The sequence below is a fragment of the Zalophus californianus genome, chromosome 8, assembly GCF_009762305.2.
Source record: "Zalophus californianus isolate mZalCal1 chromosome 8, mZalCal1.pri.v2, whole genome shotgun sequence".
In the NCBI taxonomy this organism is placed as follows: Eukaryota; Metazoa; Chordata; class Mammalia; order Carnivora; family Otariidae; genus Zalophus; species Zalophus californianus.
In genome coordinates this window covers 40883964-40896690 of record NC_045602.1, presented here as the reverse complement: position 1 = coordinate 40896690, position 12727 = coordinate 40883964, and the positions used below count along the sequence as shown (strand labels likewise).

The following is a 12727-nucleotide window of genomic DNA, read 5'->3' as shown; positions in this document are numbered from 1 at the left end:
GTGTTTATATAAGGAGACCGTATCTTTGCCTTAACACATCCATAGTTTGTACTTGTTGGATTCGCACATGCTTCCTTTAGGAAAATAATTTTACATAAATAGATAGTTTAGAATCAATAATTATGACTCTACCACCAAATATATGGAATGCCTCTAACCATTCAACTGTTTTCTAAATTCCATACATGGTCATTGTAATTACTTCTCCAATTCCCAAGACTCCTTCTTGCTTTCTCCAATGTTCTTTGCCCTCCTGGCAAATATTTCACCTGGCTCTGGCACACATGTTAGCCAACTGCGGTCTCAGGGCCAACAACAGGGTGCTGTGACACCAAAACTGTGACAATCTTGCAGCAGAGGCTGCAGGTGAGGTGACACACGAGTTCTCTCCCCACCCCATCTCGGTCCCCTCCTCCCGGGCGCATGCTCTCTCCTCCACCCAGGGATTTAACAAGGTTAACCATTCACAAGGTTTACTCAGTTATAAAACAGGGTGTCTGCACTGGCTGCTTCTCCCACTTGCAGTAGCCACTCAAAGGCCTTCTGAACGTCCTCACTCTGTGGCGTAGCCACAATTTCCGTTTACCGACAACAGATCCCCTTTCGCTATTTCCTTGAAATGATACTTTTTTTCATTCAAGTCCAAAGCCTTCATCCACACCTTTATCGTCTTTTAAAAAATCATGTCGTCTATGAGTGATCCTTCTGTCCATTTCCCCCAGTCCCTTCTCCACAGCACCTCCTCTCCAAAGCTGTGTTCCTCCAGCTAACGGCGAAGAAGTCATTGAGCCATTCCCAGTGGTGGTGGAGAGGTCCCGACTGTGTGGCTTTAGAATCCAGAGGCTCATCTTTGTGGAAGACTGAGTTTCCTCACTTAGACCATAATTTGTGGATGGGCACCTGGGTGTATCTATCTGTCAGCTCATGTCATCAGTAGAGGGGTGGGGACAGGGCATGGCCCAGAAGGTCCAGGCCCAACAGAGCAGAGGGGGACGTTTGGACAGGAGACGAGGGGATTTTACAGAGGGACCTGCCCCCACCGCCTTTGCTTAAAGCCTCAGCACGGGGACAGCCAATATCAGAGTAACCGTGGGAGACAGGGCCATGGGAGGAGGGCGTACAGCAGGTGTGTATCGCCGTGGCCTGTGGGAAGCAAGTCACCAAGTCCCCCTGCCTCTTTGCCCTCAGAATGAAGAGGATGTGTGACAGGAGAAAGTAAGGGGGTTGGGGCGCGAGCATGATGGGTTGGGATGTGTCCATGGCCAAGCTGGTGCTGTGAGTGACACATGTGACAGGTGACACAAGGGACACAAGGGACAGTGAGTGACACACGAGATAGGTTTTACCTATGGGCTGTCAAGGGGAAGAAAGCTCAGAGGAATGCAGCCTCCCCACAAGGATGTTACTCTTTTATCCAGCTTCCCAGGGGACAAACTGTGGCTTCCTCCCCTCCCCGCAGCAAGACCACGTGGTGGTGGCAAGTGCCAGCACTTCCTTTGTACCAGCCCCCTCCCCCCACAGGCAGCCCAGAGTGTGCAGGGCGGCCTCCCACTACCATCCTGCTCTCCCTTCTAGATGCCAAATGAGCCCTACGACCTGCACCCCTCAGCCAGACCAGCCTGGCCCGCGTGGCATGGCGGAGGGAAAACCTCAATACCCCACACCACCGGTGGGGGCGCTGTGAGCAGGACAGGTCTGAGGAGCCACAGGGAAGGGAAGCCTAAGGCCCCCTATCCCTGACCGCCCAGCCAGGTGGCCCATTTGCCCATATAACGTCCAAATCCCCCGTCCATATTAGCTTTTCCTTCCACTTCACATTTTGATGTCCCAGTTGACCTTGACCTGTCTCCCCACTCCCCCAACATCCACCAAGAGTGCCCATAAGAACTGTCATCACCATAAATTCTACTCTCCCTTCTTTAGTGCATTCCTTGTTTTCCCCTTCCCCTGGCTTGCTTTGCCCGGGTTTTACTTCCACCAGCCCTAGACTCTCCAGAAAGCTCATTATATCTTTTGACGCTTGCGGGGCTGACGCTGGATCCAGCCTCTATTGTCCCTCTCCCCAGGCTGCCATTCCTTGTTCACTGCTTATATTCACTCACATTTCCTTACGACAGGTTCCCCAGATCTAACAGACCCCCAGCACCACTCACACCCTCCTCCCGCAGGAGGACACCGGTCCTGGGGCTGGAGACAACACACTCATCTCAGTAGAAGCCACCGCTAAGCTGCAGTCGAGGTTCTGGTTCATCATTTCCCAGAAGTGCTGCCTAAGTCAGCCAGGGGCTTCCGCACTAGGATCCCTTCCCTGCTCCGGAGGCCACCCCGGACCATGAGGCCTGCCACTGGATCCCTTGAAGCTTCATCCTTTGCCTGGGATCCGAGAATTAACGCTCATCAACACAACCTCCTCAGTTCCCATGTACCATAAAGAATACCTCTGTTAGCTGTGGCTTCTCCTTCAACATCTAAACCTGTCCGATTTTATTTTGGGGGCCCTGGATGACCTCGATCCTTTGTACACAGAAGGTCCAGGCGTCAGCAGGTCAAGTCTTTATTCTTGTGTTTAAATGCATGCTGAGCTGGATAGAGGACAAGGGCCCTCACCTGGGAGCTGTCATGGCTGAAGATGACGGAGCCAAGGTCCCCACAGTTATAGTGTTTGATGAGATCCTCCGTCGTGTAGGGGATCTGAAGGCTGCCTGCTCGAAGGCTCTCCTGCTGCAGGAGGGTCTGGTTCAAAGCAAAGATGACCTACGGGGAGAAAACACAGGGCCCTTTTAAGTTCACTGATACAGCAATCACGAGCTGCCATCTTATTTCTTTTGTCCAAGGTTGGCAATGGCCTCACCTCTGCGTTTGTTGTGTAAGGACATGGACACTGCTGCTAAAAAAGGGAACTCAAATCCCTGGGCGGTGTCCAAAGAAAAGGAGGACAGCCCTGCCCAAGCTGACCCCTTGTGGGTCACACTGGAGGAAGTGCCTTAAAAATGGACACCGACCGCCTGCCTGGTGAAGAGACCAGAGAAGGGCTTGAGGTGAATGTCTGAAGGAGCTGGGGAGGAAAGGCAGGAGGCAGCTGGAGACACACAGACAGGGACAGACTGACAACAGCTTCCCTTACACGAAGGACTGGACAGGAAAGTACACACGACATCCACGAGTCTGTTCTAACCGTCAGTGTGGCGTGTGCCGCCTGATGGAGTCACTGGGTCGGTGGGACGTTAATAGAAGTTATGGAAAAGTGAGAAACGAGGGCCCAACAAAATCAAACAGGTTTATCTTCACGAGTTTCTCAGAGTCTCTGATACACTCACGTGAGCTGCGGTTCTTCCCAAGGGGAGAGTGTTTCCCAAGTTTATTTGAGGCACACATCACAAGAGAAGGGTTCCCTGGCACATCCTTTGGGAAAATCCAGCATCGAGGAATTTTACAAAACAGTGGATTCTCCATGGCGCTGGAGAGCTGGGACAGAGGGGGAAGTGGGATTCTGGCACCGGGGTGGCGGGGGGGAGGAAACGGGGCTCCTGACAACATTGAAGATGCCAAGGCACTTTCTCTCTCGCTCTCCCCGGGTGTGGATGCAGACATATCACCTTCAACAGCTGCCCTTCCACGTGCTGCCCCAGTAATCGGTGTACAGATACTGCCCGGCTGGAATATTCCCTCCCCATTTGCAGAAAAGCACACAGGCGGGGTCCATCTGAGCACTCTGAGAGGTCTTCAGCAGGAAGTTCTCGATTATCTGGAGACAACATATTACAGGTCTCAAGTCAGCAGATGACCCTACGCAGCCCCAACCCCCTTACTTTCTCCTGTCACACATCCTCTTCATTCTGAGGGCAAAGAGGCAGGGGGACTTGGTGACTTGCTTCCCACAGGCCACGGCGACACACACCTGCTGTACGCCCTCCTCCCATGGCCCTGTCTCCCACGGTTACTCTGATATTGGCTGTCCCCGTGCTGAGGCTTTAAGCAAAGGCGGTGGGGGCAGGTCCCTCTGTAAAATCCCCTCGTCTCCTGTCCAAACGTCCCCCTCTGCTCTGTTGGGCCTGGACCTTCTGGGCCATGCCCTGTCCCCACCCCTCTACTGATGACATGAGCTGACAGATAGATACACCCAGGTGCCCATCCACAAATTATGGTCTAAGTGAGGAAACTCAGTCTTCCACAAAGATGAGCCTCTGGATTCTAAAGCCACACAGTCGGGACCTCTCCACCACCACTGGGAATGGCTCAATGACTTCTTCGCCGTTAGCTGGAGGAACACAGCTTTGGAGAGGAGGGGGAGGGGCAGAATGAAGCCCCTCTCAGGTCTGCCAGGCCCCAGGCCAAGGTCTCACACATTGTCTCTCAATGTCTCACACATTGTCTCTCAATGTCTCCTCCAAACCAAGTTCTCAAGCTCTGCTTGGCTCACAAATACGTGCTGATGGATTCTGCTCTTCTCCTAAAGCTATTCAGGACAAACCCAGGTTATCGGCTGCTTACACACCTTCCTCCGAGAGTTTCCATTGACTCGCAAATGCTTTTCTGAAGGTGTTCTTATATTTAGGTATTTAGAGAAGATTGAGCCACCCATCCTGCTGAACGGGCAGATCGGCAAAATGAAGAAGACTGGGTGGCCCGCCTGGCAGGTTAAATCAGGCCTTTGTTTATTCAGTTCCTTTACAATGTGGTCAAATGTCATTTACCCTAAAGACATTTCACCTGTCCAACAGGTTTCCAAAGCCTCTGCTGGGATGTTTATCTTTGCTCCTTACGTTTACTTTTGATGATCAAGCTCCATGCAACCAGAGGCAGGGCCCTGAGGCACTGCTGGAGGGGTCTTCTTTGGGGCCAAACCAGGGGGGGCCTTCTGTGTGTGCCTCGGCAGCTGTAGGAGGTACCTACCCCTCGTCCTCTGCAGCCAGTCTCGAGGCCCCAGAGCAGGAGTCAGAGAGCACAAGACGGAGCCACAAAAACAATACACAGCCCCAGACTCAGCCGGCTGAAACCGTGGAGGTCCAGACCCAGCTTCCTCAGAGACCTACTGTGGCACCTCGAAAGGCCCCGCTCAGTCTGACAGGAGTCATGATTGTTGGTCATTCTTAAGCAATTCACTCTCCTTGCTGAGCTTGGCAAAGTCGGAGCCAGTCTGAGAAATCTGGGGTGTCAGGATGTGACTCACAGATTAGCAAACTCCTCGGAAACAGCCGTGTTTGGTCACGTTGAGCACGGGGGTCTCTCCCAGGAGGTTGATCCTGATGGGGCGTTGTCACTGACCTAGCCTCCCCGCATTGCAGGATCTCACCTGGCACTGTTCCTGGGCAGCCTGTCCAACCGAGAGCCGAAGCAGGCGACCAGGAAGGGAAGGCAGGGCAAAGGAGCAAGTACAGGGTCCTGGCGGGGTGGCGCCCTCACCTCATCCCTAACCAACTCCCTGCCACCCACCCCACCTCCTCTCTATTCCACCAGTGCCTTTCCTTGGAGACTCTGCTAACATTTTCTCACGTGTTGTCTTAATTTCCTGGGGCTGCCCATAACAAAGGACCACAACCTGGGAGGCTGAAGCAATAGAAATGTATTGTTTCACAGTTCTGGAGGCCAGAAGTCCAAAATCAAGGTGCTGACAGGGCCATGCTCCCTCTGAAGGAATTAGGGAGGGATCTGCTCCAGGTCTCTCTCCAAGCTTCTGGTCGTTCCTCGTTCCTCGGCTTGTGGCTGCATAACTCCAATCTCCATATGGCACACTCCCCATGTATGTCTGTGTCCAAATTTGCCCTTTGTATAAGGACCCAGTCATATTGGATTAGCGCCCACCCCAATGACCTCATCTTAAATCATCTGTAAAGACCCGATTTCCAAATAAGGTCACATTCTCAGGTCCTGAGGGTTAGGACTTGAACCTAAGGATTTGGAGACACAAGTCAAAACGTGTCAGTCTCAGCTTACTCTTCTTAACAGTTCATATGAATATGGTAAAAGTTTCAAACAGTACGAAGAAAAAGAGCTCCCTCCTCTTGCTGTACCCCAATCCCCCTCCCTAAAAACAACCACTGTGGCCAGTGTCTTGTGTATTTTTCCTGGGACAGTCTCTGTGTGTGAAAGCCGACAGACGAATGACACATGATAGACAGAGAAATGTAGAGCTATCTTCTCTGCTTTTCTGTTTGTGCTCCTTTGGCCTTGAAGCATTCAGACGCCTTTCCACAGACGAGTACTGAAGCTATCCACTGTAACTTAAGACAAAACAATCATGGGATAGAAAGCCAGGGTTTGGCAAACAGGGCTATCCCCCACGGTTTCTGAAGTACATGCAGCCTGAGACTTACCCTTATCCTTAAGATAACATTAATGACTACGGCAGATCACAAAAAAGGAAAAGGGAAATTTCTGACTGCCAAGAAAGGACAAAAATGAAGCTTTCCTCTCCAGGGAAAAGCAGGCTGGATGCAGAAGTCCAGGGTCGCCCCAGCGGTGTCCCCACTGCCCCCAACCCAAACCTGTCCTAGTATGGCAGGATCGTCGAGAGCAACGGCCGAGAAGGAATTCTCGGGATGCTGTACGGTGCAACTTAGTGGGTGTGTTTAAGTAGCGCGGGGACGGGCCCACGGGCACAGGGAGCTGCATGCCCGCTGTAGGAAGCTGGTAGTTACATGCTTGGTGCTCACAAGGGGAGGTGACGTCCGGGGCTATGAGATCGTCAACGTCTTCTTCGAATTTACGCTCATAAAACTACTTTCGTGGGATTTCTATGGTGCTTATAATTCAGTTCAGTATTAACCATCGGTGAGATTCACAGGCACTCACGAGATCCTTTATGAATGTAGCCACCAGCAAGTACTTGATCCTTACTGAAACTATGGGGGCTGTAGGACAGCCTTCCGGGCCAGAGGTGAGCCTGTTTCTGCCTCCCTCATCACCAGGACCTCTGCTCTAGGCTCAGGCTGACGCAGGCAGGCCCCAAGGAAAAATCCAGGCAATTGCACAGACGAAGATTTCAGACAATCCTACAAGGACTCAGGTTCATTTCTCCAAAATCTCAGATGAGCCTTCTCCTCCAGATACCCAGACGGCGTGATTTTCCCAGGAATCTTCTAAGCCAGTGTTTTCCAAACCACAGATGGCAACTCATTATCTACCACATCATTGTTGACATAAATCTCGGCATGCTCTCCCCACTGCTCTGGAGCTTGCTTATTTCTTTTAATCTTGAGCATCTGGGGGTGCCTGGGTGGCTCAGTCGTTAAGCGTCTGCCTTCGGCTCAGGTCATGATCCCGGGGTCCTGGAATCGAGCCCCGCATCAGGCTCCCTGCTCCTCGGGAAGCCTGCTTCTCCCTCTCCCGCGCCCCCTGCTTGTGTTCCCTCCCTCACTGTGTCTCTCTCTGTCAAATAAATAAATAAAATCTTAAAAAAAAAAAAAAATCTTGAGTATCCATCCATGCAGGGCATCCGGGGCTGCTCCACGCTTCATAACAGCCACCCAGAAACCACCAAGAGCCCGTGCAACCGCCCCCTACGGGCACCTTTTGTAACTACAGCTACGCTAGCCCGAACCACCACCTACATTCACCCGCCGGTGATTCTCTGTGCTGGCCGGGCTGGGAGTCACTGATGGAATGAAGTCAGGGCTAGAGTTTCAAGAACCTGAAGAAATGAATAGCAAACACATCCAACTCTTTAAAATGTGAACCGTCATCAGAAAGCCACTGGTGGGTGCTGCCCTGCAGTCAATTCCTGGCTCAGTTCTCCGACCCTGAATGCCAATTCTCCGCACCACAGTTTCTGGAGTCTGACTCATATCCTCCCCAGGAAGGAGGTGGGCTTTGGGACCAGCATGCTTCTGAAACGGCATTGCTTCTACAGTCTTTTCATGCAAACAAAACTCTCTGTGGCCGAACCTAGAAACCACCGCCTAAAACATCATTTCAGAAGAAATCCACGTTCTCAATTCTCAAGTCCGGCTTTTGGAGTGCATGGGGGATGTTCCAAGAATTATGCTTCCTGAATGGTTACTGTCTTGCCAAGCTACTTGGGCTGATGCAGAACAACAAATTCTCTTAAAAATCCCTGAGCGGCAGATATCTTACATAGATCCCTGTCACTCACTGTCAGTCTTTTTGCCTGAGGGCCAAGCAAGGGGCGCTAGGGGAAAGAAGACAAGAGGCTGAGGACGTAAAGCACCTGGAGGGGTCAGCACAGTCATTAGCCTGACATACTCCCATCATAATTATAATAATAACAGCAGCAGCCCCGCCCCACCCCCCAGAGCGGCAGCCTGTCCTCTGGGAAACGGAGCTGCACTTGGGGAAGAAGATTTGGCCCCCGGCCTAAGGGGTGCCCCCTGGGAGTGGGACAGAACAAAAGGGTGTGTGATGGCAACAAGTCACAGAGGGCAGTACGGGATTAACAAACACCCAGTGGGAGTCTAGGCGGACGTGGAAACCCCAGAGAGAGACGGGCCATCATGGCACTACCTGGCCCCCAAGCTACACTTTGCCCTGCCACTGAAAACCGGCGGTGCCAAGAGCAGCGAATCTGTGTTACAGCATTACCCGGCCCACGGCAGCCACACCGTGGGCACGCCCAGCACCTGGTGGGGGGTGCTGCAGCAGCCAGAATACAAGGAGAGCGTGTATTCAAGGACACGTCGTTGTTTGAGAGCAACGTTATCCTGATCAGCAGGAGAGAAGTGACCGATGTGCACAACCACATCCCAAATGGCGACCATGGGCGTGGCACCCATCAGCCCACCCTCCACGACCTAGCGCCACGCTCCTGGCCTGACCAGCCACAGACCAGGAAAAGCATGCTACACGTGCCACCAGGGGCCATCGGGGGCCACCAGGGGAAGGAACTAAAGGCCTCCAAGATCTTAGAGCTCAGCAGGCTGCTTCCCTTGCAACCTGTCAAGATTTCTATCCTTGACCACCTGAAACTGCAGCTACCCGTGAAGCTCGCAGCCGGCCATTCCTGCTATCTTCAGGGTACACAGGAGGACTTCCTTCCTACCTGCTGGGAAAAACTCATTTATCTCCTGAGGCCACCCATGGAGGGTCCTGGCGGAACCCGGGCCAACCCAGCTGAGATACGATGGACATGCCTGGGTCTATGACGGAGGACAAGCAGAGCCCCGTGGCAGGTCTCTGCAAACACACAAGGAGACGGGTTCAGAGCGCTTTGGGATGGGTCCTCGAAACCTTTGTTGTTCTCTCTGAGGCTCCCTTGGAAGATGCATTACGCTTGGAAGGGCTCAGGGCCAAATAAGCCACCACTGGGGGACTTGCCACCTTGGAGAGTTTCCCAGGAATACTAGCACATGTGTGCAATCAGAAGTGTACAACGATGTTCCCTGGGGAACTGTAATATTGCTCTCCTTGGCACTGGGACTTTTCAATCAAAATTGGAATGTCCATATAGAGGGGATTCCTGCATTCAAGGGGAGACTGCACATAATGACCTCAAACACTCTTCCACTCGGAAGCATTTGATTTGCTCCATTTCAGAAAGAGAGGGGGGCAGACCCTTCTGGTCTCACATTCTGTCTCCTCTGTCTTCATTGTTTCTCCTCCCCTTGGCACAGGCCACAGAGCTCCATGGAGAAGGGAATCAGGTCAGGCGCCCATCAGGGGCCCCCATATGGTCCCTGTGCTGTCTGAGCCACCTCCTCTGCTCATGCTAGGGTGAGGGAATCCAAGGTACCCCCAAAAAACCTCTGTTCATGGAAGGGCCAGTGTATCCACCCTGAGCACATACTCCTCTGCAGTCCCGGGGCCTCCAGGCCCTGCCAGAGGGCCAACGACAGGGGCGGTGGCGGCTCGGGCAGCCACAGGACCGCAGCGAGAGCCGTGAGCATGGCAGCAACCAAATCCTTAAGCCCGGGACGGACGATGGAGCGATGACAGGAAGAGCCAGCAGGCGTCCAGGAAGAAGCATGGCCAAAAACGATCACGGCCTCAGAGAATCCGAGCAGCGAGGAGGATGGCGGGGCAAGCTCGTCCTGGGAGGCTGCTTCCAGCACATCACCAGGAGCCAGTCCCTCCCCAGAGGGCAGCAGGAGTGTGGCAACTGCAAAGACAACCAGTAAGCCCAACGTAGGAACAGCTCAATGTCCAGTGATCATCTCATTTGGGCAGAGTAAAGGCTCCACGAGGGAACGGGATGGAAGCCAGAGTCGCCAGGCCAGCGCTGAAGCCCAGAGAGACAGAAGGAAAACAGAGGCTAGAGCTCATGGTAGAAGGAGCTCCCGTCACCACACGACAAGTGCAAATCCCCACAGGTCAGGCAAGACAAGTCAACCCAAAGGTCATCTCCCTAACCAGCCGCAGAGGCAGCAGACGGGGTAAAAAAAGAGGCTGTTATGGGTTGACTTTTCTCCCCCCAAAAGATTTGTTCTAATCCCCATTACCTGTGAATGTGACCTTTTGGAAATAGGGTCTTTGCAGATGTAATCAGGTTAGGATGAAGTCATTAGGGTGGGCCCTAATCCATCAGGAATGGTATCCTTACAAGAAGGGGAAATGTGGACAGACACCCGCAGAGGGAAGGTACTGTGGAGGCGCGTGGTGAAAAAACAGGCATGTGATGTTGGAGGGACGCATCCACAAGCCAAGAAAGGCCAAAATTGCCAGCAACTACTAGAAGCTGTATGAGGCAAGGCAGGATTCTCCTCTAGGCCCTTCAGTGGGAGCATGGCCCTGCTTACCTGACATCCTGACTTGGGACCTCCAGCCTCCAGAAGTAGGAGAGAATACATTTCTGTTGTTTTAAGCCATCAGTCTGTGGGACTTTGTTAGGGTAGCCCTAGGAAACAAATATAGGGGCAACAGACTCCACTCCTGCCCTCACCACAGCCCTGCCTGGAAGGATCTAGGGCATCTCACCAAGAGGAGGAGCCAATCTATGGCTAGGTCAGGTTCTGCAGGCGAGAGACCCAGGTGGGTAGGCTCTCAAAGAATTTGAAGAAGACAGCCCTACTACAAAAACGGTGGTCTCATGTCTGGGTGGAAGGAAATAGCGTCTCTAAGGCTGTGCTGGGGATCGGCGAGGGGGTCATTGTGGAGCCAGCAGAAGGTGGCAAGTGGCCGGGGATCCCAGGTATCTGATTCCTGAGACCAAGGAGACAGTAACGTTTGAGGCCAATTAAAGAGGAGTCAGAGCAGGAAGACCGAGGCTCATAGAAGTGGCCCAAGAGAGTCATCCCAGCTTTCTTTCCTACAGTTTAATTAAATAGAAAGGAAAACCATGGCATATGGGAATAAAACTCTCACATGTGGGTTCTAGGAGACTACTGTGAGAATGTTTATAGCAAAATAATTTGGAACAGCAAAACCCTGGAAAGAGCCCAAATGTCCATCAAGAAGAGAACTAAAAAAATTGTGGTAGATGCCACACAACAGTGAAAATGAATAGTAGCCACACACATTAGCATGGATGAATATCACACAATTTGGGTTAACCAGCAAGACACAGAAGAAAATATATAGTACAGTTCCATTTATAGAATAATTAAAAAACAAGACCAAACACCATATTGTTTAAAATACATATTTGATAAAACAGTAAAGAAAAATGGTGACTCCAGGTAAGGAGTGGGGAGTTTATACGGAGCAGTTACAAGGACAGTGGCAATCAGGATGAACAGAACCTAAGTTGGCTTAAATCATAGGGAAACAGACTGACACAGCAGAAAGCCAAAAGCAGTGGAGTGTGGTAAGGTCTGGGCTCCCCTGGTCTATGCACCTGCTTAATTTTTGGACCACCCTTATAACTAGAACATTCAAGTCAAGCCAGGGCAAACAAACACCTCTGCTCTAACCTCTCCTCTCTTCCATCTATTTGGGCCAGCTTAGGACACATGCTCATACCTACACCAATCGGAGAAGCCAGAATTCTGCATGCTGATTGGCTTAAAGCCAGGATCCTGAGCCAATCACTGACAAGATCGGCTCCAGAACAAATCACTGACAAGATCGGCTCCTGAACAAATCACTGACAAGATCGGCTCCTGAACCGATCATTCCAAGACGGACACTTGGAGTAAAGGCAAGTAAGGTGGCAAACTACTGGATTCAGAAATAAAATAAAATAAAATAAAAAAAACCAATGCTGTCCCGGTTTCTCCTGTTAGGGTGACAAGAATGCCTAAGAATAAAACGAGGCAAGAGGAACCAAGGGTGTAAAGATGTATCAACGGGGATGGAGTATAAAAGCGTAGGTACAAATACGCCCAACCACTTAGGGTGGTAGGAGCAAAGGTAACCGCGAGCTTCTATCAAAAGTCTGTTATGCACTGGGTCCTCTACAGAGGTTCTCTAGTTTATTCCTCACTACAATGATGTTTGTTTCATCAACCGTATTTTACAGATGAGGAAAGGGACTCAGAAAGGTTCAGTATCTTGCCCCAAGTCAAAAAGATAAGAAATGAGGAGGGAGCCAGGATTCAATCCCAGTTCCATGACCTCCCGAGTTCATGCTCTCTCCGGTGAGAAGCTGGGTGGATGGCAGCAAGACCAGCCTTGACCTCTCCAAGGTGTCTAAAGCCTACTTCTTCCAAGGCAAGGCCCGACTTCTTAGGACCCATGCACCTCTAAGCAAGGACAGGCAGTATACCTACTTCTCCTGAATGCCCTATCCTGGTTATAACAGTACCACTCAGGTAAAAAGATTCAGAGACAGCCTCAAAGTCACTCTCTGTGTCTATTAACAAATGTCCCTCACCCAGAGATCACTATGTGAGGTCAA

The 12727-nt window shown here is 51.6% G+C and overlaps 1 protein-coding gene across 1 annotated transcript in view; it reads right to left on the bottom strand.

Annotated features, from left to right (window-relative positions):
• TRABD2A (TraB domain containing 2A) overlaps positions 1-12727 on the bottom strand; it is a 51691-nt gene that overhangs the window by 13343 nt on the left and 25621 nt on the right. The window contains exon 3 of the mRNA XM_027623107.2: positions 2608-2754. Coding sequence (XP_027478908.2) covers positions 2608-2754 — 147 coding nt within the window. The remainder of the gene's footprint in view (positions 1-2607; positions 2755-12727) is intronic.